This window comes from Dromiciops gliroides, chromosome 3 (assembly GCF_019393635.1).
Source record: "Dromiciops gliroides isolate mDroGli1 chromosome 3, mDroGli1.pri, whole genome shotgun sequence".
NCBI classification, from domain to species: Eukaryota; Metazoa; Chordata; class Mammalia; order Microbiotheria; family Microbiotheriidae; genus Dromiciops; species Dromiciops gliroides.
The window spans coordinates 606,232,237-606,259,163 of NC_057863.1; the positions used below are offsets into that span (position 1 = coordinate 606,232,237).

At 46.0% G+C, this 26,927-nt stretch overlaps 1 protein-coding gene across 1 annotated transcript; it reads right to left on the minus strand.

Moving 5' to 3' along the window:
• Window positions 1-571: 571 nt before the first annotated feature.
• LIN28A (lin-28 homolog A) lies at window positions 572-26,659 on the minus strand. The gene is made up of 4 exons (XM_043998901.1): window positions 26,629-26,659; window positions 25,912-26,099; window positions 2,885-3,069; window positions 572-785 (listed from the first exon to the last, which is right to left on the minus strand). Exons 1-4 carry the CDS (start codon window positions 26,657-26,659, stop codon window positions 572-574), a joined length of 618 nt encoding a protein of 205 aa, XP_043854836.1.
• Window positions 26,660-26,927: the final 268 nt, after the last annotated feature.

The following is a 26,927-nucleotide window of genomic DNA, read 5'->3' on the forward strand; positions in this document are numbered from 1 at the left end:
GGTGCCCTGGGCAAGAAGAGGACCCGGGGGCTGTAACAGTCTCGCCCTCAATCCCATTGTTAATGGGAGGGAGGTGAGGCTGGGCAGAACCCTGAACCTGGAGAATACCCAAGACAAAGAGGACCCTTACCCATCCTCCACCATCCTCCTGTCCCCACCCCCACACAGGGACTCTCATCCCCAGGCAGAGAAAAAGTGGGGGTGGGAGCCCCTGGGCTTTGGTCCATCCATCCAAGGCTATGCCTCCTGCCACTTTGGCTTAAGGAATCCTCCTCTTCTGCCCTTCTCCCCCTGAGGTCTCCCTCAGGGGAAGCCTTAGCTTATGTAGCTGGTGGTTCTGGGATGGAGGCAGGCTATGGATGGAGAGGCCTATGGATATCCCCCTCTGCCCCCTTCTCAAGGGAAAGGGGACAGTGCTGAGGATTCTGGACCCAAGACACTCAGTAGTGCCAGCTAGCTCCCCCTCCCACCCCACCCATCCTATCCCCACCCTGACATCCCCCATTCCCTGTTGACTGACGCCTGATCTTTAAAGCTTTCCCATCCCAGTAGGATGGCCCCAGACCCCACTTCAATCTTGGGCCTCTGGAAGTAGGGCTGGGCTGTGGATCTCCTCCTCCTCCCGGAAGTAAGCTGGTTTCCCCTGTGAACTGGGAGACTGTTGAGCCTTCAGGGGGCATGAGGCCACCATGTGACTGATGCTCTGGCAGAAATGGCATTTCTTGGGCTGGGGTGGCAGCTTGCACTCCTTGGCATGATGATCCAGCCCTCCACAGTTGTAGCACCTGTGGGATGGGAAGGGGGAGGTCATACACCTGGACAGCCAGAGATTTGCATACTCTAGCATAGCATGGGCCTCACAGCAAAAGGACCCCACAGAGCAACTTGCCCCAGGATACACAAAAGACACTAGTTTTCTGGAGCTATCAGGCATTTGGGCATTTTTTTCTCCAATAAATCATTTTCTTTCTTTTTAACATTGAATAAAATCTGCTGAAGAAGTAGAACCTCCAATAAATCTAGTACATGCTGCCAGATCTACTTTTGTTTAACCTCTTAGCCTGTTTCCTCATTTGTAATACTGAGCTCCCAGAATTGTGGTGAGATCAGAGGGATAACATGTAAAACCCTAGGCAAATGCCAGTCATCATCATAGCTAGCATTTATATAATGCTTTATGGTTCACAAAGCACTTTACAAATATGATCTCATTTGATCCTCACAATAACTCTGGAAGGGAGGTGCTGTTATCATTTCCGTGTTATGGATGAGGAAATTGAGGCAAGCAGAGGTTAAGTGACTTGCCCATGGTCACACAGCTAGTAAGTGCCTAAGGCAGGATTTGAACTTAGGTCTTGACCCAACTCCAGGCCCAGCTATGCCATCTAGTTGCTGTACCATTAAGGTACATTTAAGGGTTGATCAACATTCTTCCTTCAAAAATCCTCAGCACCTTTCTATTACCTACCTGATCATACCTGGCATTCAAGACCTTTTATACAATCTGTCCCCAACTGTTGTCTCCAACTGTATTTTCCTCTTCCATACCCAATGCTTCAGTCCAACAGGACTTTTTCATCCTGGGCTTTATCATTTTCCACCCACCCCCAGGGTTACTGCTACATGGAATCCTGTCTATACCCATCACCACCTGCTGAAATTGTCCCCATCCTTTAAAAGCCTCCCTCCCTCCCTCCAATGCTATTTTCTTTTCTTTTTCCTGGCAGGGCAATAAGGGTTAAGTGACTTGCCCAGGGTCACACAGCTTGTAAGTGTCAAGTGTCTGAGACCAAATTTGAACGCAGGTCCTCCTGAATCCAGGGCCAGTGCTTTATCCACTGCAGTGCCACCTAGCTGCCCCTCCAATGCTATTTTCATGAAGCTTTCCCTACCTAATCCTCAGTTGTAGGTGATCTTAGCAAGAGGTGATAGAAAGAATATCATATTTGGAGTGAGAAGACTCCCCCCCCCCTTAAGAAGCCCTGTGCATAGATAATCTGTAAATGATTCATCAACAGCTAACTGGCTGACTATGGTCTTGAGCAAACTACTTTTGACTCTGATTACCCAAATCAAAGAAGTGGGCTCATTTACTATATTGGGTTATTATGATCAGTTCCAGTTTGGGAGAAGAGAGTTCCCCAAATAATTCTTAGGGGTCCCCCTCGTTAAGCTAGAAGAGACCATAGCACTACTTAGCATCTCCAAACCTTAAGAGATCATCTCTTCCAATACCATCTCTTGGCAGATGAAGACACTGAGGTCCAAAGTAGGGAAATCACTTGCCTAGAGTTATCAACCTAGATCTTCTAAACCTAAACTCAATTCTCTTGACTGCCATCCCTAGGGCAAGTGGCTGCACTCGTACCTGAGCCCTCCCCCATTTATTTCCACCCAAATCCCATCACCAGTCCCTCTTTTCCCTCCCTCCCCCATAATATCCTCCTTCCTTTTTTTCTACCTCTCCTTAATAGGAATGTGGACACCCTAAGTCACAAGATGTTGAGGCTGATGACCTTAGTGAGGGAGATATTTCCCCATTCTGGAGAAAGCTTTTCTGTAAGCATCCTGAGTTCTGAATGCACCATAGCAAAAGAGCTACCCATCACAGCTTATGATGGGATCAGGGCAGTGAATCCAAAGGTTCCTTCAGCCACTCAGCTCCCATGGGAGGAGGTGATGGGATAGGTGTCGAATCTCTAGCTCAGGATTCAGAGAAAGAGGGCCCCTCCAGACCCTTAAAAAAAAAAGTGAGAAACAACCACCAGGAGGAGCTGGGGAGGTAGAACCAATAGGGACCAAAAGGACCTTTGGCATCCTCCAGTACCAGATGCGAATATGGCCCCCAGAGTCTCAGCCAGTTCTCCCCAGTGTCATATCATACCTGTCTCCTTTGGATCTGCGTTTCTGGAGTGTTTTCCCCTTGGGCCGTCTCTCACTCCCAAGGCAGAAGACTCCTCCAGGCCCTGTCACCCGGATCGATTCCAGGCCCTTTGCAGACTTCTTAAAGGTGAACTCCACAGCCTCTCCTTCTTTCAAGCTTCGGAAACCTTCCATATGTAGCTTACTCTGAGGGGCAGGAAGACATTGAAGGCTTTAGATTATTTATATTGTGACCTTTGTATCTCTAACACCTAGGGCAGTGCCTTGCATAGCAGAGACAGATTTTTAAATGTTTGTTAAAGGAAGGAATTTATCCAGGCAGAAAGATAAGAGAGAGACTGGGACTGTAGGAATTCAGCCCTGTTCCCAGTAGGACTGGTGGGTAGGGGGAGGAGGCAGGGTTGTGGAAGCTTCTGGATGCACCTGGGGAATAGGTCAGCTCCTTTGGGACAGAGTACATTGCAAAGATCATCGCCGTTATGGGTAGATGCATATGTATGAATTACATTTGAGAAATAACACTTTCCCACTCCTTGACATGATACTGGTCTTTTTTGGCATCAGAACTCTCCTGGAGATGCTATTACATATAGTTCTGAACCACAGAAGACCACGGTAGCCAAAGAATCACAATTATAGGTGATCCAAAGGCCAATGGTGCTGGGATGGGAGAGAGAGGGGAGAGAGAGAGAGAGGAGAGAGGAGAGAGAGAGAGTGTGTGTGTGTGTGTGTTGTGTGTGTGTGTGTGTGAAGGAGGTAGGCCAGTCATGCCCATATCACTTATCAAAGGCAGGAATTGAACCCAGGTCTTCCTGACTCACAGCTTGGGACTCCCAGTGAGAGATGACCAGTCAAGAATTTGGGTGCTTCCCTAGAAACCCAACATATTGAAATACCTAGAGGAAGGTCTCCAGAAAGGATGACCTCTGCACCAGGGGTCAGAGGAGACCCCCACAATCCCACAGATTACAGGTGTGAAAACAAGGTGATCAAAGTTGTTCAGCAGATAGAGTTCTGGGACTGTAGTCAGGAAAGACCAAATCCAACCTCACATACTCACTAGTGGTGAGCACCTGAGCAAAACATTTAACCTCTGCCTGCCTTGGTTTCCTTATCTTTATTGTTTGTTTGTTTGTTTGTTTGGCTTGGTTTATGGGAGGGGCAATGAGGGTTAAGTGACATGCCCAGTGTCACACAGGAGTGTCAAGTGTCTGAGGCCGGATTTGAACTCAGGTCCACCTGAATCCAGGGCCTGTGCTTTATCCACTGCGCCACCTAGCTGCCCTCCTTATCTTTATAAGGGAGATAATAATAGCACCTAGCAGGCAGGGTTATAGGGAGGATCAAATGATCTAATAATGGTGGGCAGCTAGATGGCACAGTGGTTTAAAGCATCGGCACTGGATTCAGGAGTACCTGAGTTCAAATCAGACCTCAGACACTTGACGTGTGACACTGGGCAAGTCACTTAACCCTCATTGCCCCACAAAAAAAAAACCAAAACCCAAACAAATGATCTAATAATGGTAAAGCACTTATCACAGTGCCTGGCACATAGTAAGCACCATAAAAGTAAATATTGGGAGGGGTTGAGTATGTTTAGCCAGACTTCTGCAATGGGGTTGGTCTCAGTCCCAAAGAGTTCATTGTTCTAAGGAAGTCCAGATGAGTTAAGTTTCTTTTACGGATACAGATGAGTAGCCTCTCTGCAACTACAAGACTGGCTGGGGACCCTGAGAAGTTAAGAAACATGTCCAGGGTCAAAGTAGGGAAATCATAGGAAATCTTATGTCTAACATAAAAGAAAAAGTGCTAAAGCTGCAATCAGGAAACATTGAGTTCAAATGCCATCTCTGATACTTATTGGTCTTGTGACCTCTCAGCCTCTGTTTCTTCATCTATAAAATGGGCATAACTACCTATGTCACAGGGTTGCTTGTGAGCCTCTAATATGACATAATACAAGTAAAATGACTTTCAAACTTTAAAAAAAAAAAAAACAACCTTTAAAACTTATAAATCTCAGGTTATCTTGGAAGGCCCGGAAGAACAGCCCGTGAAAAATAAAACCAATCCCTCTGGTGTGGAGCTGGGTTTAGAACTGTGAATGTTCTCTCCTTTCCTCCAGAGAATCTGGAGTTTGAATCCCACCTAGGCCACTTATTACCTATGTGACTGTAACTTACATATAATATAGACTGCTTAAAAGTCTATATTATAAGCTAAAGCTTATAATTTATTGGCGACCACTCATTAGATATTTTAGACAGTTTAGCTAGAATTTTAGCCCTTAACATGACCTTGGCAAGTCATTTCTTCTCCCTAGGGCAGAGTTTCCTCATTTATAAAATGAGAGCTTTAGGAGATGACCTCCCAGGAACCTTCTCTCTCAAAATCTATCTTCCTATCAGCTACCAGCCCCAGGCCAATTGAGATATTCTTTCTGCAGATATGGAATTGGGGGCAGACAACACAGCCTTCTCTCATTGCTGACGCCCCATCCCATTCTCCCAAAGTGGTAGGACTCTTGGAGGCAGTCTGTCCCAATAGAAAGACATTGGCCTTAGTCTAAGTCAATCATCTTCTGCAGATCCTGATTGACTATAGAATAAAGTTCTCCATAATCTGGCTTGGATCTGCCTCTTCAGCATCACTGGACAGGACCCAGAATTCACCTTCTCCCAGCTGCAGGCATTCAGACCATCTTTGGCCTTCCCCTGCTCCCTCCTCACCCCCTCTTTGATCTGGCCAGTTGAAATCCTCTTCTGGGTGCAGCTAGGTGGCGCAATGGATAAAGCCCTGGCCCTGGATTCAGGAGGACCTGAATTCAAATCCGGCCTCAGACACTTGACTCTAGCTGTGTGACCGTGGGCAAGTCACTTAACCCTCATTGAACCGGAAGGAAGGAAAGAAGGAAGGAAAAAAGAGAAATCCTCTTCCTTGGAGGCCCAGCTGAGGTGCCTACCTCTTCCAAGAAGCCTTTTCTAACTTTTCTCTGTGATCATTCTCTCCTTTTTCAGAGGTCATAAGGATGACCCAGGTTTATCATGGGTTGTATTGGGCTGGATTTTAGGCCAAGCTCTGTTGACCAGCTAGCTGGTCCTTCCTCTCAGCATCTCAGCCTTAGCTTTCTCTGTAAAATAGGCCTGGCTCCTTGGTCTTAGAAGACTGATGAGAAAAGTACTGCATATGCATTGTAAACTGCTAAACTCCTTACTTTCTCTCCTCTCCGCCCCCCCCCCTTTCTTTCCTCCCTTGACTGAAGAGTCAGGCCTGAGGGGAACATTGTTGAGGGAGTGAAGGAGGACTCCTCACTTAGCCCTGACTCTGGAGAAGTGGATCAGGGGTTAGGAGATTGGAGAAGTCTCTGAATTCACTGTGGTATGTACACACACACATACACACACACACATTAATACATATATACGGGGTCATGAAGAGCCAGACATTACTGGAATGACTGAACAAAATATATATGCATATATACATACATAGCCATGTCTGTATGTATTGTCTAGGCTAGGGAAGCCCAGAGTCCTCATTGTAATTCCCCTGCAGTTCCCCCCAACCCCCCACTACCCATTTGGACACCCAGGAATTAACCTGCTCTTCGAGTCCCTTCCCTGTTGACATTCTGCTCTATCCCACTGATCAGTGTGTTAATTGAAGTTTTTCCTCTGAGCCCCTTCCCTAGAGACTGGGCTCAAGTTGCCTGGGGATGGGAAAAAGCCCCATTATCCTCAGACCTTGTTCTCTTCTGGTCCCTCCCCAACCCCCACTCCCAGAGCCTTTTGTCTCTTCCAGGTGCCCAGGTTCCTTCCGCCAGGCCTGGGCCCCTGTTCAGTAATTCACATGTACCTTTGGCCTCACGTCAGAAGACGGTAGCAGGACAAAACAGAATAGATATGAAGATGGCCACCGCAGAGCCCTAAGTCAATAGGAAGGGAGAATCTTGACTCTTCAGATCGCCCCCCTTGGCTGCCTCTACCCTCTCAGCCCCTCTTCTTTGGACTTTGCTCCTGAATCTGCCTTTTAGCTAAAGTTTACCTCCTCTCCCAGAGAATAGCCTAGCTGCAGGTCTCTCTAGTCCTGCCAGCTCCAAGGGAAGACTCATTGTACACTTCTGCTTTGTCAATCAATCAGTTAATAGGCATTTATTAGCACTGGACTACATACTTGTGGCCCCATACAGTGCCTTGCACATAGTAGGTACTCAATACACTTATGGTCGATCTTATGATTTCCTCCTGCTACACCTCAGTTTATTCCCCTGCAAACAGAGGTCGGATTATATGGTTCCTAAGGTCCCTTCCAGACCTAACATTCCAGGATTCTTCCCACTCCGCATCTTTTCCTCCTGTCCCTTTTACCCTCAGAATGCCCTTTCTCAACCACAAGAGTACAGATGATGAAAAACCCCTGGTCTGGATAAGGGATTTCTCCGTTTAGGGGAGCCATCAACTCTCACAACAAAAGGTCTTTCAGAAGCAATGAGATGGCAAGTTGGATAGAGCGAACTGGGCCTGGAGTCAGAATGACCCGAGTTCAAATCTGACCTCAGAGGCTACCTAGGTGACCCTAGGTAAGTCAATTACCCTCTGTCTGCTTCCTGTTACCTCATCTGTAAAGTGGGCATAATAGTATCACTCAACCCCCAGGGTTGTTGTGAGGATCAAATAAGATAATATATGTAAAGCACTTTTGCAGATATTAAAGTTTTATATAAATGCCAGATATTATTCTAGCCCTAACATCCTACATTCTCAGGGCCTTTCTATGATCTCACCAGCATTTTTGTCTGGACTTATACTCCTATTGGGCATTGGGGTTATCTGGATATTTGTCTTTTTTCCATTTCCCCATTAAACTTGACCCTGGGCAAGTCACTTAACCCCTTCCTGCCTCAGTTTCCTCATCTGTAAAATGGGGATAATAATAGCACCTCCCTCCCAGGGTTGTGAGGATCAAATGAGGTCATGATTGTAAAGCGCTTCACAGCAGAAGTTAGTCATCATCGTTATTTTAGAAATGGAATTATGGACTCCTTATTGAAAGTCAGAACTTATTGAAAGTCAGAAGTCCAGAGGTAAAAGGATTGACTCAAGGTAACCCAAGGGCAAATGAAAAGCCAAATGGTGTTGGGGACATTTCCAGCCAGCCTGGAAGCCAGGAAAACTTGGGTTCAAGTACACCCTCTGAACTCGGGAAGGGGAAAGGGAGTGAGCATTCATAAAGCACCTACTATGCACCAGGCCTGTGCTAAGCACTTGGGCAAGCACTCTCAGTGGTCTAGACAACTCTTGAACCTAAGACTCTTAAGTTGCAGAGAAGGGCACAGCCCTTCATAATTCCAGTTCCTTCCTTCTGCTAATTTTTTCTTATTTATCCTGTATGTAGCTTGTTTGTAGGGACTCAGGTGGTACAATGGATAGAGCCCCAGGCTTAGAGTCAGGAAGACTCATATTCCCAAGTTCAAATCTGGCCTCACACACTGATTTGCTATGTGGCCCTGGACAAGTCACTTACCCCTGTTTGCCTCAGTTTCCTCACCTGTAAAATGAGCTGATGGAGAAGGAAATAGTAAAACCACACCGGTATCTTTGCCAAGAAAACCCCAAATGGAGTCACAGGGAGTTGGACACAGCTGAACGAATAGCTTGTTTGCATATATTTGTTTGCATGTTGTCTCCCCATTAGGTTGTAAGCTCCTTGAGGCCAGGGGCTTGTCTTTTGCCTCTTTTTGTACCCAATGCTTGGCACATAGTAGGTGCTTATTAAATGCTTACCGACTTGACTGCGGTGCCAACCTGAATGATCTTTGTTCCAATGAAATCACAGGCCCAGTTCCTTTCCCCTACCTCTCCAATCCCAGAAGCAGGTGGTGACAACATTGATACCCCCTAGGCACCATTCCAATAATAGTGACTCTCATTTTTATAGAACTTCAAGGTTTACAAAGCACTTTCCTCACAACTACCAGGTAAAGTCCATTTTACAAAAGACCTCTGTGGCCTAGGGAGTTAAAGTGACTTGATCCAAGCCACATAACTATTAAGTGTAAGTTTTATGAGGGCAGAGACCATATCTTATTTTTCTTTTACAACATACACCCATCCTAGAACCCGGTAAAGAAGCACATGGTCTTTGAACACTTCAAAAAACCTCAATTCCTTCTGCCTTTTAAACTTCCTCTTAACCCATTCCTGCTCTCACTGGGGCCTGGCCACAGGGTTCCTAATCATTTTGGGGAGCTTTGTAACCCTTAGTCTTCAGTAACTTCTAATACCTCCTATTCACCATGAAATGAAATAAAATGTAGAATTTGTCATGTGTAGGCAGCACAAAAGAAATAAAACTGAATATATTCACTATTTCAGTTGGCTAATATAGGTATTTACCTACTAGTTCCTGTGCCCCTTTGACAAACTTCTTATACCGCCCCCCCCCACCTTAGGGCATGCATACACCAGTTTGGGAACCCCTTGTATAAATCTAGACCCCCATTTTTTCCATTTTGCAAGGCTCTGTAAGCAGACCCTATCTACCTGTGTGGGTTGGAACTGGTCCCATCTATCCCTTTTCTGTCTCTAATCACCTTTCCCAGACTGGGCCAATGCATCCTAAATCTCCCAACTCTAACAGAAGCAATTAAGTATTTATGGGGGACCTAGGACATTGTGGAGACACCATAAATGTGGCCCTTGCTCCGAAGTAGATTACTCCCCAATTAAAAAGACAAATGAAAGGTCTGGGGTTTGTTTGCATGTCTGCCTTGGTCAGTGAACCTCTCTGGACCCTCAGTTTCCTCAGCTGCAAAATGAGGTAATCAGATTAAATGACCTCAAAAGGCACCTAATTACCAGCTCAAGTAGTTGGTGTTCTAAGGTTCTTGTTCTTGCCATTAACATTCTGGGCTCAAGTCCCTTCTCCTTTGACATTCTCTTCACACATTCTAGATTTGAGGAACCCTTTCTTTCTTTCTCTAACAGTATAAAATCCCTTCCAGCTCTGACAACTCACCTTGACATGATTAAAAACAAATTTTTAAAACCATGGGCTGGATGAAAATTCAGAAACTAGAAACTCTTGTTAATCAGTAGTTATTATCCACCATCACGGCCCTAGGCTTTGAGCTGAATGGGGAAAGAATGGTGGTCCCCAAGGTTTCCTCCTCCACCAACCCCCCCCTTCCCAAAACACACATATTTTGAATTCCTCCGTTATCAGATAGGTAATCAGCACATCCCCAAAGCCTGCCTCCAAACTCCTGCATTTGAAAGGAAGGGGCCCAGAATTCCTCCCCAACCCCTCCTCCCAACCACACACAAAGCAAGACATTCCCAAGCTAGGCCCTTCCTAGCTTTCCCCCTCACCCCCCCCATTCCCCCCCAAAAAGAAAAGGCATGGGGGGAGGGGCATAAGGCCAAGCCAGGAAAACAAAGAGCTGATGCTGGTTGGTCCTGGTGGCCAGATTCCAGGAGTTTCAGAGGTGGCAACCCTCCCCCACACTCCCTAGCATCTAAATCTCTCCTTCTTCATCTTTCCCTTGCATTCTCAGAAGTCCAACCAGATAGAACTGCTGACCAACCCCCCATCCCCCCATAACTTCTAAACCCACATGAAATGAGGGACACACACACACACAGCTTCTTATCCTCCCCAATGAACTTCTGGCTGGCAACAGCTGCAATGCGTCCAGAGTGGACTGGCAGGACAGGATGTCCATCTCCAAGGGCTTCCCCTAGTTCCCCTTTCACTAGTCAAGGCATGGGGTTGGAGTGGGGGGGCAGGGAGAAGCTGGCTTCAGACTCATCCCCCTACCTGAGTAAAGTCCCAACTTCTAACTACTTGGGAGCACTGAAGCTTTCATATTTGAATGGGCAGGGTAGTCTGAAGGACTGTCCCTGGGGGCATTCAGAGCTCACAGTGGCAGGGACATTCAAATGTCTTCCAGAAAACCTGCCCTGATCCCACTTGGGAAGTGCTCAAAGCACTTGGTTTGGTAACTGCAAACAATGCTCTTGCTTACTTGCTGACTTCAGGTTCTTTGCCAGGAGAACGCAAGCTCTGGCAGGGCCATGCTAGCTGAAAAGCCTTGGATCACCAGCCCCATGATGTCTGATGCCATAGCCTACATAAGTGTGGACAAGCTCAAGACCAAGTCCATCTGCTGAGGGTTGATGGGATTTTTTTTTTCATCGACAATAGAGGGGCTTGAGAACTGACCCCAAAAAAAGTACTGTAGAGAAGTACAGTTATCTGTGTTTGTGTCTCATCCCCCTACTAGAGAGAGAGAGAGAGAGAGAGAGAGAGAGAGAGAGAGAGAGAGAGAGAGAGAGAGAGAGACAGCGAGCGCGAGAGAACCCGAGACTGAGACTTAGCTTTAGCTAAACTTTGACTCTACCCAAGGACCTACCACAATGCTCTGAAAGAAGGTAGTTAATGAATGCTTTTTCAATGGATAAATGTTTGTTGAATGGGAAGGCCAGGGCAGAAGGGCTCCAGCAAGGAGACATGATTTTCAAAAGATGGACCCCCTCCTCATACTCCACTACTCTGTATTTGTCCCTCTGTCTTTCTTTCCACCCCTCCATCTCTCTCTCTCTCTCTCTCTCTCTCTCTCTCTCTCTCTCTCTCTCTCTCTCTCTCTCTCTCTCACACACACACACACACACACACACACACACACACACCCCATGCTGGGCCCTAGGAAACTGGAATCTTTAGGAAAGCACAGGGGATGAGACCACTGGCAAATTCCCTCCCTCTTGCCTCTAGAGAATTTCTGTGACCTCAAACGAGGTTCATTGAGTAGACGGAGGGAGGGTACTGAGCACAGAATAATAAGAACGGACACTTCTTTAGCTCTTTCCTTATACCCATCATGTAAAGTGGATCTTGTAGCTGTTATTGTTCCCATGAGAAACCCAAAGCTCAGAAGTTAAGTGACTTGCCCATCCACAGCCACAAGAGAATAGCTGATATTAAAGATGTATCCCCCCAACTTTTAAGGTTTACAGATTCCTTTCCTTATATGACATTTCATTTGATTCTTATAACTCTGTGAGGTAAATGCTACAGGGATTATCTCCATTTTTTCAGGTGGAGAAACCGAAGCAGAGCTTAATGACTTAGCTCAGGGCGACAGGGGCACACCCAGGAAGAATATGAGGCAGGATTCCACACTGGGTATTCCTGCTTCCAAGTCCAGTATACTCTACCCTTAAGGCAATTGTTGTTCCAATAGTGTCCAAGTTTTCATGACCCCATTTGAGGTTTTCTTGGCAAAGATATTGAAGTGGCTTGCCACGTCCTTCTCTAGCTCATTTTACAGATGAGGAAACTGAGGCAAAAAAGATTAAGTGACTTGCCCGGGGTCACACAGCTAGTAAGTGTCTGAGTTAGGATTTGAACTCAGGTCTTCTTCAAATAGCTAGGGAGTATAGTAGATGGAGTGTTGTATTTAGTCAGGATGACCCAAGTTCAAATTTAACCTCAGACACTTATAGCTGTGTGACCCTAGGAAAATCACCTAACCCCAACTCTCTGCCTTGGTTTCCCCATCTGCACAATAAGGTTAGACTTTATGACCTCTCTGGTCTCTCCCAGCTCTAAATCCTGTTTGGCTTTTAATTAAAGCCCTCCAGTCTTCTTATATGCCTCACGTACTTCTCCATTTAGTGACTCTGGCTTCTTTGCTGTTCCTAGTAAAATTGAACTCCCATCTCCTGACTCAAAGGCATTTTCACTGGCTATTTCTCCCCAGCCCTGCCTGCTAACTTCCCTTAAGTCCCAGCTGAAATCCCACCTTCTGCCAGAAGCCTCTCTCAATCCCCCTTCATGCTAATGCCTTCTTTCTGTTGATTTTTTGCATGATGTCTCCTCCACTAGTGTGTGGGTTCCTTGAACTGGTGTTTTTTTCTTTTTTTTTTTTTGGTCTGTCTTTGTATAGCCAGTGCTTGCCATATACTAAGCACTTAAACATTAGCTCATTTGTTTATTGAGCTAATATTGCATTAAGTGCTTAGTATATGCTAGGCACTGGATATTAGCCAAATGACTATGATTGAACATGGGTGCCCAACACCCTGAATTCTCCTGAATCCCCCCTGAACAGAGGGGGATATTAGGAAAGAGCCCCCATTTCCACTGAGTCAAAGCACTTTAACAATCCCTCTGCTAGGTAGAAAATTCATATTTCTCCAGCATGGTAAAGATCTATACGAGGCAGCTGTTTCATTTTCCCTCTAAGCAGTGCTGCCTTTATCTCTTCCAACACTGGTCTGAAGAAATACAGGAGGTGGAAAGGAAGAACATGAAATCCCAGCCTCACCTATCTATCCCGTTAGCTGACTTAACTTGACCAGCAGGTGGCGCTGCTGGAATGTCTAAGGAACCCACTGTTCTCCAATACAGGGATTTCCTTCCTGGGATGGCAGAACCCACTGTTCTCCAATACAGGGAAACTTCCAATACTCCCAATTTATTTGAAAGAAAATAAATTCTATTGTTTATCATGAATATGCACATAAGGAAAAGCCACTAACCTCACTCAATAAGAAAGGAAATGAATCTTAGAATTTACCATACATATGCACATGTGAAATAAACCAGATCAATCAATTACAATAGGATAACAGTTATCTACCACATCCCCAGGATGACCCAAAGGTTGAAAACCCCAACTAAAGTGGGAAGTCGAGGACAATAGAAAATAACAGCTAACTTTTCAGTAGCAACAAAGAACAGGAAATAAAGCAGATGCCAATTAACTGAGGAATCCATAAATATCATTTGATACATATCCTGGCTTTCTGGGGCAGGAGAGACTGTTGGAAAAATGTAGGTAAAAACAAAAGACATTATATTGTCTCCTCCACCCCCACAACCTAAGTAATAGTTCCTAAGGAGATCCCATATGGCAGACGCAGAAACAGGAGAGTAGTCTAGGGCTAAGTACAGAAGCGGGGCCCAGTCATCTTCAGCACCTGCCCCACTCCCCACAGCTTGCACAATTCAGGCAGGTTTTCTTGGACAACGTTGTTCTCTCCCTTTTCTAGAAGTCAGCAGACAACCCTTCAAGGGGACTTAGGATCCCAGATCGAGGTAGAGCCAGAAGAGATTTCAAAGGCCATCTGATCCAACACCCTCATTTTGCAGCTGAGGAAACTAACTGAAGGCCATGGAGGTTCATTGATTTATTCATGGTCACACAGTAGTAAGCACACATAGGTCCTTTGTCTCCAGATCTAGCTCTGTCCATCATACCACACCCCGACTCTCTATGTCAATGATATATAACCAAAAGAACAGTGCCCTCTGAGTCAAGAATCCTGGGTTCTAGTTTTTCTACAAGCAGGGTGACTGCACAGTCCAGTCTCCCTCTCCGGGTCTCAGTTCCCTTTACAACAAACATTTATTGAGCATCTAGTGTGTGCTGGTGAGATAAAAAGTTGAGCTCAGGGCCTCTGATCTCCTGGAAATCAATCTGGTCAACTATGGTGGGCTTTAGTTCCCCCTCCATCTCTTAACATCCTGTGATTCTGTCAACACCATGAATTGCCCCATAGTTGGCCTACCACAAGAAAATAAGAGTAATTCAATTTCATGACTCAAACCTGGGAAATGGGGGTGAAAGCGAAAGCTTCACTGTGAGACAGAGAAAGAGACACACATAGAAAGGGAGGGAAAGTAGAAAGAGACACTGGGGTCACAGCAACTTTACTACCATAGTTGGTTCAGTGGTGACGAGAGTTTCCCCTTGCCTCCCATAATTATATAACCTTTTAACTTTACTAACTGGTACCCCCTTTGGATACTCTCATTAGTCTCACACTGACCTCAATGGAGAGAACCCGATCTCACCACCCTCCATTCCAGGTGGTAGGGAACAAGCCAATCCCCAAACCAGATTAATTCAGCAAACATTTACTAAGTACTTAACTAGGTTCTGGGGAATACAAAGACTGAAAAGAAAAAAAGAGGGAAAATAGCTTACATTCCACTAACTTGTGAGATAATTTTAGGTTCTTCTGCTCTACCTCTTTTCTTTTATCCCTTCTCCTAAACGCCAGGATTTCAAGTTACTTAATGAAACACATTTCCAGGGAAGAATTGACCTTCTGGAATAGTGGAATGAAAAAGCATATAACCAAGTCAACCTTTCTACTTACTATGTGTGTGGCCACCCACCATATCTGAGTTGCAAAGATATTTGGTGTCACACAACTACCAGACTACTTTAGATTCTTCTTCGCAGAAATGGCTATTTGATTAGAGTTCATCGCTGAACTGAAACCAAAGTTCTCCTACCTTACTCAGGGAACCTGCACACTCATATTGGCCCTGTCCTCCTGACTTTTAACACATGACCATTCCTTTAAACATGTCACAGCCCTGCTATAGGTAGAGCACTGTAGGAGACACAGAGATGAAGGGTGAGACAAGGATTTTGTATTGGGTGTGGAAATAAGATTTAGAGACATAGGAACTAGAGCCAGAGCTTAGAGGTCCTTTCATCTAACCCCTCCATTTTACAGACCAGGAAACTAGGCCCAGAGAATGGGAGTGATTTGTCCAGGGTCATAGTGGTAGCAAGTAGCAGATAGGGGGTTCAAAAACAAGTCTTCTGACACCAGGTCCATTAAACCACCAATCACAGAGCACATGTTTGTTGTATCATTTAGAAAGGTAAGACCTGTGGGATTTTAGAATTGGAAAGGACATTAAAGGCTACAGGATTTAGTTCTTTAATATCAGATCATCTAGTCTAATTCCCTCATTTTACAAAAGAGGAAACAGTGGAAGTAACTTGCCTAAGGTTACTTGGGGCACACTGAAAGCTGATGGAAGGACAGGAAGTATTTTTTTTTTTGTTTTGTTTGGGAGTTAAGTGACTTGCCCAGGGTCACACAGCTAATGTCAAGTGTCTGGGGCAGGATTTGAACTCAGGTCCTCCTGAATCCAGGGCCAGTGCTTTATCCACTGTGCCACCTAGCTGCCTGACAGGGAGTATTCTTAACCAAACAAGGGATAGAAAATCACAAGAGATAAAAATAGATAATTTTGCTTACATAAAATTTAAAAGTTTTTGCACAAACAAAATCAATGCAACTATGACAAGAAAGAAACCTGTCCATTAGGGGTGAAAATCTTTGCATCAGATGTCCAAGATCTATAGGGAATTGATATGTGTATATATATGAAACAAACAGCCATTTTCTCCAGTGGGTAAGTGCTCAAAGGATGTAGCAGGCCATTTTCCAAAATATCGTCAACTATTAACAACCATGTGAAGGATTGCTCCAAATTATCACTATCAACAGACATGCTTATGAAAATACCTCATACTGAGGTTTTACTGACCACCTAGAAAATTGGCAAAGATGACAAAAAATGGTAATAATTAAATATTGGAGCAACTGTAAAAGGACAAGCACAAATTCATAAAATTTTGGTGGAGCTGTGAAATAAGTCGACCATTCCGGAAAACAATTGTGGAAGAATCGACTAAAATGTCCATATCCTTTGACCCAGAGATGCCCAGAAAACAAAGTAGTCACCCATTAATTGGAAATTGACTAAACAAATCATAGCATGCAAATGTAGTGGAATATTATTATACTATAAGAAATGACAAATATGAAGAATATAGATAAAGCATGAACTGAGTGAAGTTAGCAGACAGAAGAACAATTATGCAAATGACTACAACTACAGAAACTGAAGTAACCACCACCACAACCAACACCACCTTTTGCAATTATAATGACCAACCAAGGTCCTAGAAAGAAATGAGCTAATGTCCTTCCCCATCTCCCTCCCTTTGCTGAGGTGACCATACATACTGTCAGACTTCGTTGATGGCTGCTTTAGTTCTGCTGACTCCTTTTTCTCCCCTCTCCTCTTTAATCATTATAACAAGGTAGATGTCACTGAAGTGGAAGCACTGGGGCTGGAGTTGGGAAGATCTGAGCTCAAACCCAATCTTGGACATCTACTAGCTGTGTGACCTTGCCTCAGTTTCCCCAATTATAAGATGGGGATAATAATAGCAACCCTACTGGGACAGCTGGGTGGCTCAGTGGATAAAGTACTGGCCTTGGATTCAGGAGTACCTGAGTTCAAATCTGGCCTTAGACACTTGACACTCGATGTGTGACCCTAGGCAAGTCACTTAACCCTCATTGCCCTGTAAAAAAAATATAATAAAATAAAAAATAATAGCAACCCTTCCTCACAGGGTTGTTGTGAGGATCAAGTGCAGTAATATTTGTAAAGTGCCTGGCACACAGTAGGAAATTAATATGAAACACACCATTAAAAAAAACAACAACTCCTATTGGAGGAATTGGTAGCAGAGTTGGAACCAGAACCAGATCCTACTGACTTTAGCTAGGCATCTTATCTCTCTGTAGGCTCAGGCTCCTCATTTATAAACGAGGATGTTGGACTCTTGATGGCCTCTGAGGCTCCCTTCCAGCTCTAAATGTGTGGCACTATAGACCCAACTCTTCTGAAAGCCGGGTCAGTGCCCCCTCCCCAGTTTAGTACAAGACCCAGGACAGACCTTACTATGAGGACCTCCAAGGAGAGCACAAAAGGCTACCAACATACACCCACCAGAGGCTGTCCCAACCCACATTTTATAATCACATTAAGCCACTGTAACCCAACCTTGGGCCATAGTGTCCCTTTTTTAGGGATCCAGGTCAATTACTCGCCTGGCTAGGTAGAATCTGAACTACCACCTCAGTAATTATCCTCCAAGCTTTATAAGCATCCACCTTGGGGCAGCTAGGTGGTGCAGTGGATAGAGCACCGGCCCTGGAGTCAGGAGGACCTGAGTTCAAATCCAACCTCAGACACTTAACACTTACTAGCTGTGTGACCCTGGGCAAGTCACTTAACCCCAACTGCCTCACTAAAAAAAAATAAAATAAAATAAGCATCCACCTTGCAGGACCAATTGCAGGCACCTGGGGAATCACCCACTTCTCACTATTAAAATAAAAAGACACAAGGGGAGAGACCCAGGTCCCAACCCAGTAGGGATCATAGCTCTCTATCAACAGCCATACCACTACTTTGACTGATCCACTCCAAGACCCAGTCTGCTATATCCCCTCCACCTCTTAGGCAGAAGGGGCTAGGCAATCCCATACACTCTCTCTGATCTGACAGCCCCAGGAGAATCAAAGGATACCTGGTACATCCTCCCCACTGATACCCAATATACAATCAATTCATGAAATCCAACCACCTTTGCCCCTTTAGAACACCTTCATTAGAATCAACTGTTGCCTATAATTCATTCTTCTAACTTCCTGAGAATCAGTTAATGATGTTAGCCAGCTGAGGTAGATCAGTTTCCCTGCTGCTGGAAAAGAAAGACTTTTGAGATAGAAAGAAATGGAGATCCCTGGATGGCAAGTGATATATGCCCCCAAATATTCTGCAACTTATTGGCACAGTTGGTGCTAGAATTTGGTTTCCAGGCCCTCTTTCTGCTGCACTTAGCTGTTTTTTTTTTAAGATGCCTGGGCAGCAAAGCCACTTCATTGACATAATATTTAGAGGGCATACCCCAAAAGTTTTAGTGCAGCTTTAGGCTATCAAGGCTTGAAACTGCACTAAAACTTTTGGGACATCCTATAGAAAGTCTTTAAAGTCTGCAGAAGCACTTTCTTGACAACAACATGGCACTGTGTCACTCTCCCCATTTTACATATTAGGAAACTGAAGCTCAATGAAATGTAACTTGAGGAACAAAGCTAGGAACAGCAGCTAGGAAGTGGCAAAATCTAGGAGTCGAACCCAGATCCTTCAGACTCAATCCAGTGCTATTTCCCCTACAATTAGTTTGCTACTCTCTCTGCCTGGAAATACTCCCCAACTCCCTCCATGCAGAGACCAGCATGCCCCTTCGCTAAAATTCTGCATTCTGGGTTGAGGAATGTATGTGGGAATGAGTGAGATTGGTAGCTCGGACTCAGTTACAAACCATGGAGGACATCAGCATTTCCTGTCTCAAAGGGCTGTCATGAGTAAAACATTTCATAAATCATAAACTATGGAACACCATAAAAATGGGGAAGGGGCATCATCAACACAGATGATATTCATATAGCATTTATCTCATTTGATCTTAACTTGGAAGATAGATGGGACCGGTATGATGATTCCATGACATCTTACCAAAGAACCATAGATTTAGAGCAGAAAAGGACCTGGAGAGGTCACTGATGATGACCTCTGGATGAGAAACTGAGGCACAGAAAAGTCAAGTGACCTTTCCAGGGTCACAAGCCAGTATTTGAGTCTTCCTGACTCCAAGTCCATCAATCTATCCTTTGCACCTTCTCCCCTCCAAGGTTACCTACCATATCAGCTCTCTATATGTACTATGTCTACTTGTCCGACCATATTTTTATCACCATTCAAATGCAAGTTCCTTAAGGATTGTTTTGCTTTTTCTTTCACATCACCAGTGATTAGAAGGGTCCTTTTACACACAGTAAGTGCTTAATAGATGCTGACTGATTGACTGTCATAATATCAGATATTATAGGGCAGGGCCCTTTCCCCAAAACTGAACCTCAAGGATAAGAGATAGAAACTCTCAAAATCCACTGGGAATTGGGAAAAATAGTTTTATTGCCCCCCTGCTCCAGTTGTTTCAATAGGGGTGGACCAGGGAGGAGTAAGGGCTGCCCTATTTTACTCCCAGAAAGGTCCCAAGTTACTCCCCTCTATTCCCACCTAAATCACATTTTCCCAGTGTTTCCAAAGCACTCTCCTCACAACCAACTTAAGTTTGGCACTCCAAGTCTTGTCATCCCTTTTTACAGATAAGGACAGCCAGGTTTGAATAGAAGTACCTTCAGGCTAAGAAGCAGCAGCCCCAGCACTGGAATCTTGACTGGAACTCCATCCTTGTGTGACCTCAAAGCAAATCACTTTCCCTTCCTGGGCCTTAGTTTCATTATCCATAAAATGAGGGGAAAGGTATTGGTTTCCTTTGATCGGTATTGATCACTTGTCAGGGGTGTTGGAGGAGGGACTCTTTGGGATATGAATTGGATTGGGTTAGATGATCATTGGAAACCATTCCTACTTTAAAATCTGTGACACTGTCTTCTAGATGGTTGCTAAGGTACTTTTGTGACTTTAAATCCTGCGTTCTTTCCACTATCCCAAACAACAACCTTCCGGGGAAAGTCTTTCTTAGATTCCTCTTCCAGCACAGGGCATTTGCTATTGGGAAAAACAGGAAGGGAAATAGGAGTGGACTTATCCTCTTAAAGGGCAATAAGAGAAAGGGGCTTGGAAGGGAGGGACAGTTCTTCATTCCCAGGGGGAGAACTTGGCCAATTAGAAGAGAAAGGGGACTAATTAAGATGCAATTAAGTACCATCCCCATCCCCATCCCTACCGGGGCCAGTCAGGAAAACTGGCCTGGAAACTAAAAGACTGGAGGGGTACAAACTGGAGGATGGGAGGGGGGAGAAATCAAAGAGTCTTCTGCTGCCCCCCCATACACACATATTCAGGTAGAGAGAATATTAAGTCCCAAAGAAGGGAAGAAGAGTACTATAGTTGGCAGCAGTGCCAAAGAAATTCTATCCCACTCCCAGGAAAATGTAAGCTTCAAGAAACACCTTTTTGCCTTGATATCCTCAGGGTCTAGGCACAAAGAGCTTTGTACTTAGTAGGGACTTAACAAATGCTCATTCAATTAATTTGAAGAAGAATAGCAGGGGTTCTTAACCTAAGATTCTTAGTCTTTTTAAAAAAATATTTTGCTATTTTGGAAATACAGTTGTATTTTCATAAAATTGGTTTTCTTTCCAAGTCTATGCATTTAAAAACATCCTTCTGAGATGGTGTCCAGAAGCTTCACCCAACAGCCCAAGGGGTCCAGGACACAGAAAAGACTGACAACCTCTGTTGTAGAGGTCGGAAACTATGGGAGTGGAACACAGCATACTGAATCAGATTTATTTTTTGATATGTTGGTTAATTTTGCCAAGGTGCTTTTTATTTCTTTTTAATTCTTTGTTATGAGAATGCTTGTCTGGGACAGGGGAAGGGAAGATTATATTGAGAAAGAAATAAAAGTGATGAAAAAACCCAAAAGATATAAATTAAATTTTAGATTTAAAAAGGGGGGCAAAGGGAAGGTTAAAAAAATCAATTGTGGGGGGGCGGCTAGGTGGCGCAGTGGATAAAGCACAGGCCCTGGAGTCAGGAGTACCTGAGTTCAAATCCGGCCTCCGACACTTAACACTTACTAGCTGTGTGACCCTGGGCAAGTCACTTAACCCAATTGCCTTACTAAAAGAAAACCAAAAAAAAATCAATTGTGGGGAGAAGGAAGGGGGCAGGGACAGTGGTTTGTTAGCAGGGACTGGAAAAGAGTTGATTTTTTCCTTCTTCCCCTTTCCTCAGAAAAGGGAACTCCCAGCTCACCTCCCCCCTCCTGCCAGATGCTATCTCCTGGGGATCCCCACAAACATATGCTTCCTTGTCCCCCAACTGTAGGCCCTGGGTGTTGCTCCCTGCTTGCCCCTTAGAAAAGGTGACACAAATTCCAGAGAATTTTCCCCTCCCCAGGCCATTAGAAATTAGCTTTGGGGGGATCTCAGCTTCTTGGAAATATGGTATACTATAAATTCAACTCAACCAATACTTATTAAGCATCTGCTCTGTCTATTACTTGACAAGACCACAGTGAAAACATCAGGTTGATTTCTGCCTGCAAGTAACTTGCATTCTGCTGGAGAGCCAATGGTTCAACAAATATACAAACTGGGTACAAAGATTGCTAAAGAGGGAGAATTTGCAAAACAGCTGGCAAGAACCACAGATTGAGAATCAGAGAGGGCTTCCATTTGAAAGCAGCTATTTGTCAGATAATGGCTATGGGACTCCAAAGGGAGTGAGATCTTTCCCTCTCTGGGCTTCAGTTTCTCCAGTCCATCAGTCAACAAGAATTTACTAAGACCTTGATTTTATGCAAGGCACTATATTAAATGGTATTCAAAGAAAAATAAAATGCGGGTCCCTGCCCTCAAGGAGCTCACAGTCTAATGGGGGAGACAATATTCATGTAACTATAGATAAAAGATGTGTGTGCACACGTGCATACACACACACACACACACACACACACACCAGGTACATGGAAGGTGATCTCAGAGGAAAGGCATTGGGAGGACAAAATAAGGGAAAAGGGAACTAGTAAACGTCTCCTGCACAACCCTTATCCTAACTCAGTCTACCGAGGGAATGAAGTAGTTGGACTAAAATGATCCCTGAGGTCCATTCAATCAATCAACAAGCATTTATTATGTTCTAACTGGGTGCCAGGCACATAAAGTATATAGAAATACATATATATGTAAAAATATAGAAATACACACCCAGACATATACATAATATACAAAATATAAATATCACATATATTGCAAAAAAAGTAAAAAGAAAGGAAATTTTAAAGGGGAGGCAACAGAAGGTAGAAATACCAAGAATGGACTTCCTAGGTAGTAAGTAGGTGGTAGCACTGGAGCTTTGAATGAGGCTAGGAAGTCTAAGAAGAGATGAGGGGAGGGAGTGCATTCCAGGTATGGGGGACAGCCAGTTCAAAGGCATGGAGTTCGGTGGGTATGGAATGTGACTGGCCAGATTAGAAGGCAGGTTGTAAAGGGCTTTCAATGCTAAACAGAGGAGTTCATATTTGATCTTAGATGTAATTGGGAACTTCTGGAACTCATTCAACAAGGCTAAATCCTATGATTCCATAGCATTCCCTCTCCCTCCCTTCTACCCAGTTCTTGCAGAAAAATCTTTTTCAGTCATTTAACCATAAGTGCAGGTACCCTTCCATTCATCCATTCATTCACCCATTCATCCATCCAGCCATCAATCCCACACAAGTCTAAAAACCCTATATAAGGGAGGTTCAGTCTCAGGCAGAGACTGAAATCTTGTTTAAGGTTATGGGAGATACCAGGAGCCTCATTCCAGCACAATTTAGCTTTTCCAAGGACTCTTAAGTGGAATGCCTAGGAATTCTTGAGCTCAGAAGATGAGAACTTATAGCTTCCTTTCTCCTCCCAGGTAGTAGGATCCTGCCCAGTCACTCCCAGAGCCATAGAGGCAGAGCATGTAGCCATTAGCTGTTCCCCACTAGGTCAATCACCTAAGTTATAGTATGGTAGAAATGTACATCTTGAGGGTAGTACTTGGGAAATAACACTAGACTGGGACTTGTGACCTTGGTCAAATCACTTCTCTTCTGAAGGGTGTTAGACTGGATGACCTCTCTGTTCTGTCCCTGTATCCATCACCTAAAACAGCCTCTTGATAAATGTATAATTGTTCCACGATCCCTCCCACCTCTGACTTTCTATGTCACTCAATTAACACTCCATATATTAAATTTCAACCCCTATAATACTAAGATCCCATTCAGCCTCAACGTAGTTTGATTCTATGATGACGGGATTCTAAGATAATATATAGTGTTGATGACTCACCAATACAGTTTAGTTGGAGTCAACTAGTCTGGGTTCTGGTCTCCTGACAGAGCCCCACCTGCTCCCCCAAACCCAACTCTCCCCCTAAGGGATAAGGGAAGGATAGGTGGAAAATCAATGCAAAAGTCCAAGAATTCAAGAGGGAAACCACTTTATCCCTTCCCTGGTTCAGTAGTCTTGGGGAAGGTGGGGAGGGGGACAGGAGCCGAGTTTAACTGACTCCTTCATTTCAGTCTCACAAAGTTGGGGAAGCGGCCCAGTTAGTCTCCGGTCCTACAGAGATTTTAATCTCTTTGTGATCAGATAAAGAGGAGGGGGGGGAGCATTGCCTCCCTGCTGGGGAGGGCCATTCAAAGCTGGTTCCTGTAATAAAGTGATTTAATAGATCTAAAGAGGCCAATTCCCTTCTTTCTCCCACAATTACTTCCTGTGGGTTATTCACATATGTAAATGAGGCAGGAAGGGGGGCAAGGGATAAACCTTTAAACTAGATGTCTGGTTGGGGAGGGGGTGTATGGGGGTGGGCCAGAGACTAACAATCATTTTGAATCACCATCTACCAAAGTCTCTCTAAGCCTCCATTGACCCACAGGTCTTCTCCCCCCCACTTTGTACGCCCTTCCCCTAAGTCACAGCTCTCCAAGCTCTCTTGCTCCCCTAACCACTGGTCTCCACATCACTCTCCCCAAATCATCGTTCTTTAGAGGTCCCCTCTGCAGTGGCTTTTGGGGATAGTCTGTTGTGACTCTTCCTTATCCCTGAAATATCTTCCCCTTCCAAGAACCCCGCCCCCCCTCCAGTTGCATTCCTGTCCACCTTTTTAAGCACAATTCAGATACCACCATATATGAGGCTTAGCTCAGGTCTGGTGTGCTTCTGGAATTCATTTGGACACAAAACCATCCAGGCTGTGGATACACCTTATCCCTCACATTAGACTTTAAGCTCCTTGAAGGCTGCCTCTTCATTAGCATCTAGCCAAGAGCCCAGCACTAGCCAAGTGCACAGAAGGAATTTCTAAACTGAAAAAAGGATATGAAGTCATCAGACCCGTAGGATTTTAGTTATCTCGTCCTCACACACACATTCACAATGCTCCTCCAAGTCCCCTGGCTGTCTGTGGTTGCAAGCTAAGCTCATTCTCTCTCCCAATCTTCCCCAAATAGTCCCAACCCCCCCCAATCCCTTTCAATCCCCCCACCTTTAAGCCAAAAGCCCTAGAGAACAGAGCCAGTCTTCTAAATTTTTATGCCTGAGTGTGGTAGTGACAGGGAGAGGGGAGAGAACACCCTAAGGATGAAGCTGGAATTAAGGTCTAGGGTGCACCCCTTCTCACCTGCCTAGCTGCAACTCTGGGGCACTTCCCCCCAAAGGAAGGGATGAGGAAGCCAGGACTGAACTTAGTTTTAGAGGGGAGGAGAGATCTTTACATTCCTTATCTTTGGAAGGAGGCCGGCTGCAGACAGACTAGCCAAATCAAGGGTAGGGCGGATGAGTGAAAGGGTGGGGGGAGGTTCAGGATCCCCAGGCCCCTTCTGTTTGTGTCCTGGAATGTTAGGGCAGCAATTTGAGAGCCGTCTGGGGCCATAAATGCCAAGTCTGAAAGAATAGATCCAGAGACTAGACTGCCCTCCCTCCCCCTAGCCCTGCCGAGCTGGGGCGACACTGAATTTCACCCCCACCGAGCTGAGCTGCCTGCTTTCACTGAGAACTTGGGGTTGCTCCCTCCTGTAAGAACAGCTCCAGCCCCTGGCTCTTGGCGTTCGGCCTCTTTCTTGGTCAGCTCCAAATGCAAGAGGCATCATCTGAGTCACTGAGCTTGGTCGGTTGTGTGTGTGTGTGTGTGTGTGTGTGTGTGTGTGTGTACGCGTGCAAAGGTTGGGGGGGGGGAGAAGAGTAGACATAACCAGCATTAAGTTCCCTTTCCCTTCTCCTCTCTCCCTTGTTCCAAATCACAAGGTTTGTCATTTCCACAACTCTCAGCGGGTAGCATACAGGGAGGGGGAAATCCAGCTGCTTTAAGTCCCTAACTCCCTCAGAGGACCTCCCCCTCTGCCAATGAAACACTGGTGAACAAATCCGATAGCCTAGTGCCAGCCAGACACTTAAAGTGTTTTCCTCAGCGCCCCCCCCCCCCGCAACTTTTTCGACCTGCTAGCTCAGTGCTCACCACCACCACCTCCCACCAGGCAAGACAAAACCACCTCAGTTTCTGCCACACAGGGTCACCTCCCTGGCCCCTGCCCCCCAAGGGGAAGAGGTACAACGGACACGTGGTGAGCCGGGCAGGGAAAAGGGAACCTACTGAGGGGTCCGAGCTGGAGGGAAGGGATGAAGGGGGATTAATTTGGAGGCTCACAACACGTCCACTGGAGCACCACTTTTGGGACGAGACGTGAACAGTAGGGAGATTCTCAGGAGTGGGTGCAAAATTGGAGGCATGGGAGAGGGCGCGGCGACAGGGAAGGGGGATCAGGATACCTCTCACCTGGTGCACAAAGACGTCCACAGGCGGGTCGAGCGCTACGCCCGCGCGGGCGGTCATGGACAGGAAACCGAAGCCCATGCGCACATTAAACCACTTACAGATGCCGGCGCCGTGGAGCGGCTGCGGCTCCTCGCCAGCCGGGGCCGCGTCCCCGGTAGCAGCCTCCTCCGCTGCCTTTGCGCAGCCACCTGGGTGGGGAAAGGGGCCACAGCGAAAGCTCAGCTCAGCCCCAGGGCCCGCGCCCCACCTGCCCCGGGAACTGGACCCCTCTAGCTGGCCGGCGCGTGGGAACCCAGGGCTCTGGGGCTTCCAGCCCGCGAGATGAGAGAGCTAGGGACCTGACCCCAACCCATCCCTTCTGCCTCTTTCCCTCCCGCCGAGCGCAGCAAGTCACTAAAATCCTAGATGGCCCCCGAAAGTTTCCTCCTCCTCCCGCAACTCCGAGCTGTCTCCGCGCTTTCTCCGGACCGGCGGACCGGCAAATGTCCTGGCTCGCTTGGGGATGGATGCCCCTCCTCTCCCCGCTTGCCCCCGCCCCTGCTGGGAAGCGGCAGCGCCGGAACGCGTGCTGCCCGGACGCCTGGGTTCCTGGGGCCGAGGTGGGGCCGTACTAGGCAGGGTGGCCTCCAGGCCCCTCGGGGTGCCCTGTCCTACCTCTCTCCCCCTGACCCAAAGATCTTCCCATCCTTGCCCAAGTTCCCAATCGCGAGACCGAACCTGCAAACTGCTGGTTGGACACAGAGCCCATGGTGGTCGGCTCAGCACCCGCGGCCCCGGGCCCCTGGTCGGCCGGCTGCAGGCCCCAGAAAAAACGTCCGAAGGCGAAGGAGGGATCCTGGAGGAGGCCGCTACATCTCCACCGGCACAAAGGCGGTGGGAGGGCCCACGGCTTTTCAAAGGCTCCCAAATTCTAAAAGACAATAACCCCCCGCGGGCAGCCCCCTCCTCTCCTCTTCCCTCCCCTCCCCTCCCCCACCCCCAGCTCTGCTCTGCCCGACTCTCCCTCCGACCCTCCC

Excerpts from the sequence above, each read along its gene's own strand:
- LIN28A (XM_043998901.1), bottom strand. The coding sequence starts at position 26,659 with ATGGGCTCTGTGTCCAACCAGCAGTTTGCAG. Across the intron at positions 3,070-25,911 it reads TGGACGTCTTTGTGCACCAG|AGTAAGCTACATATGGAAGG; the intron begins GTGAGAGGTATC and ends CCTGCCCCTCAG. Across the intron at positions 786-2,884 it reads CGCAGATCCAAAGGAGACAG|GTGCTACAACTGTGGAGGGC; the intron begins GTATGATATGAC and ends CCCATCCCACAG.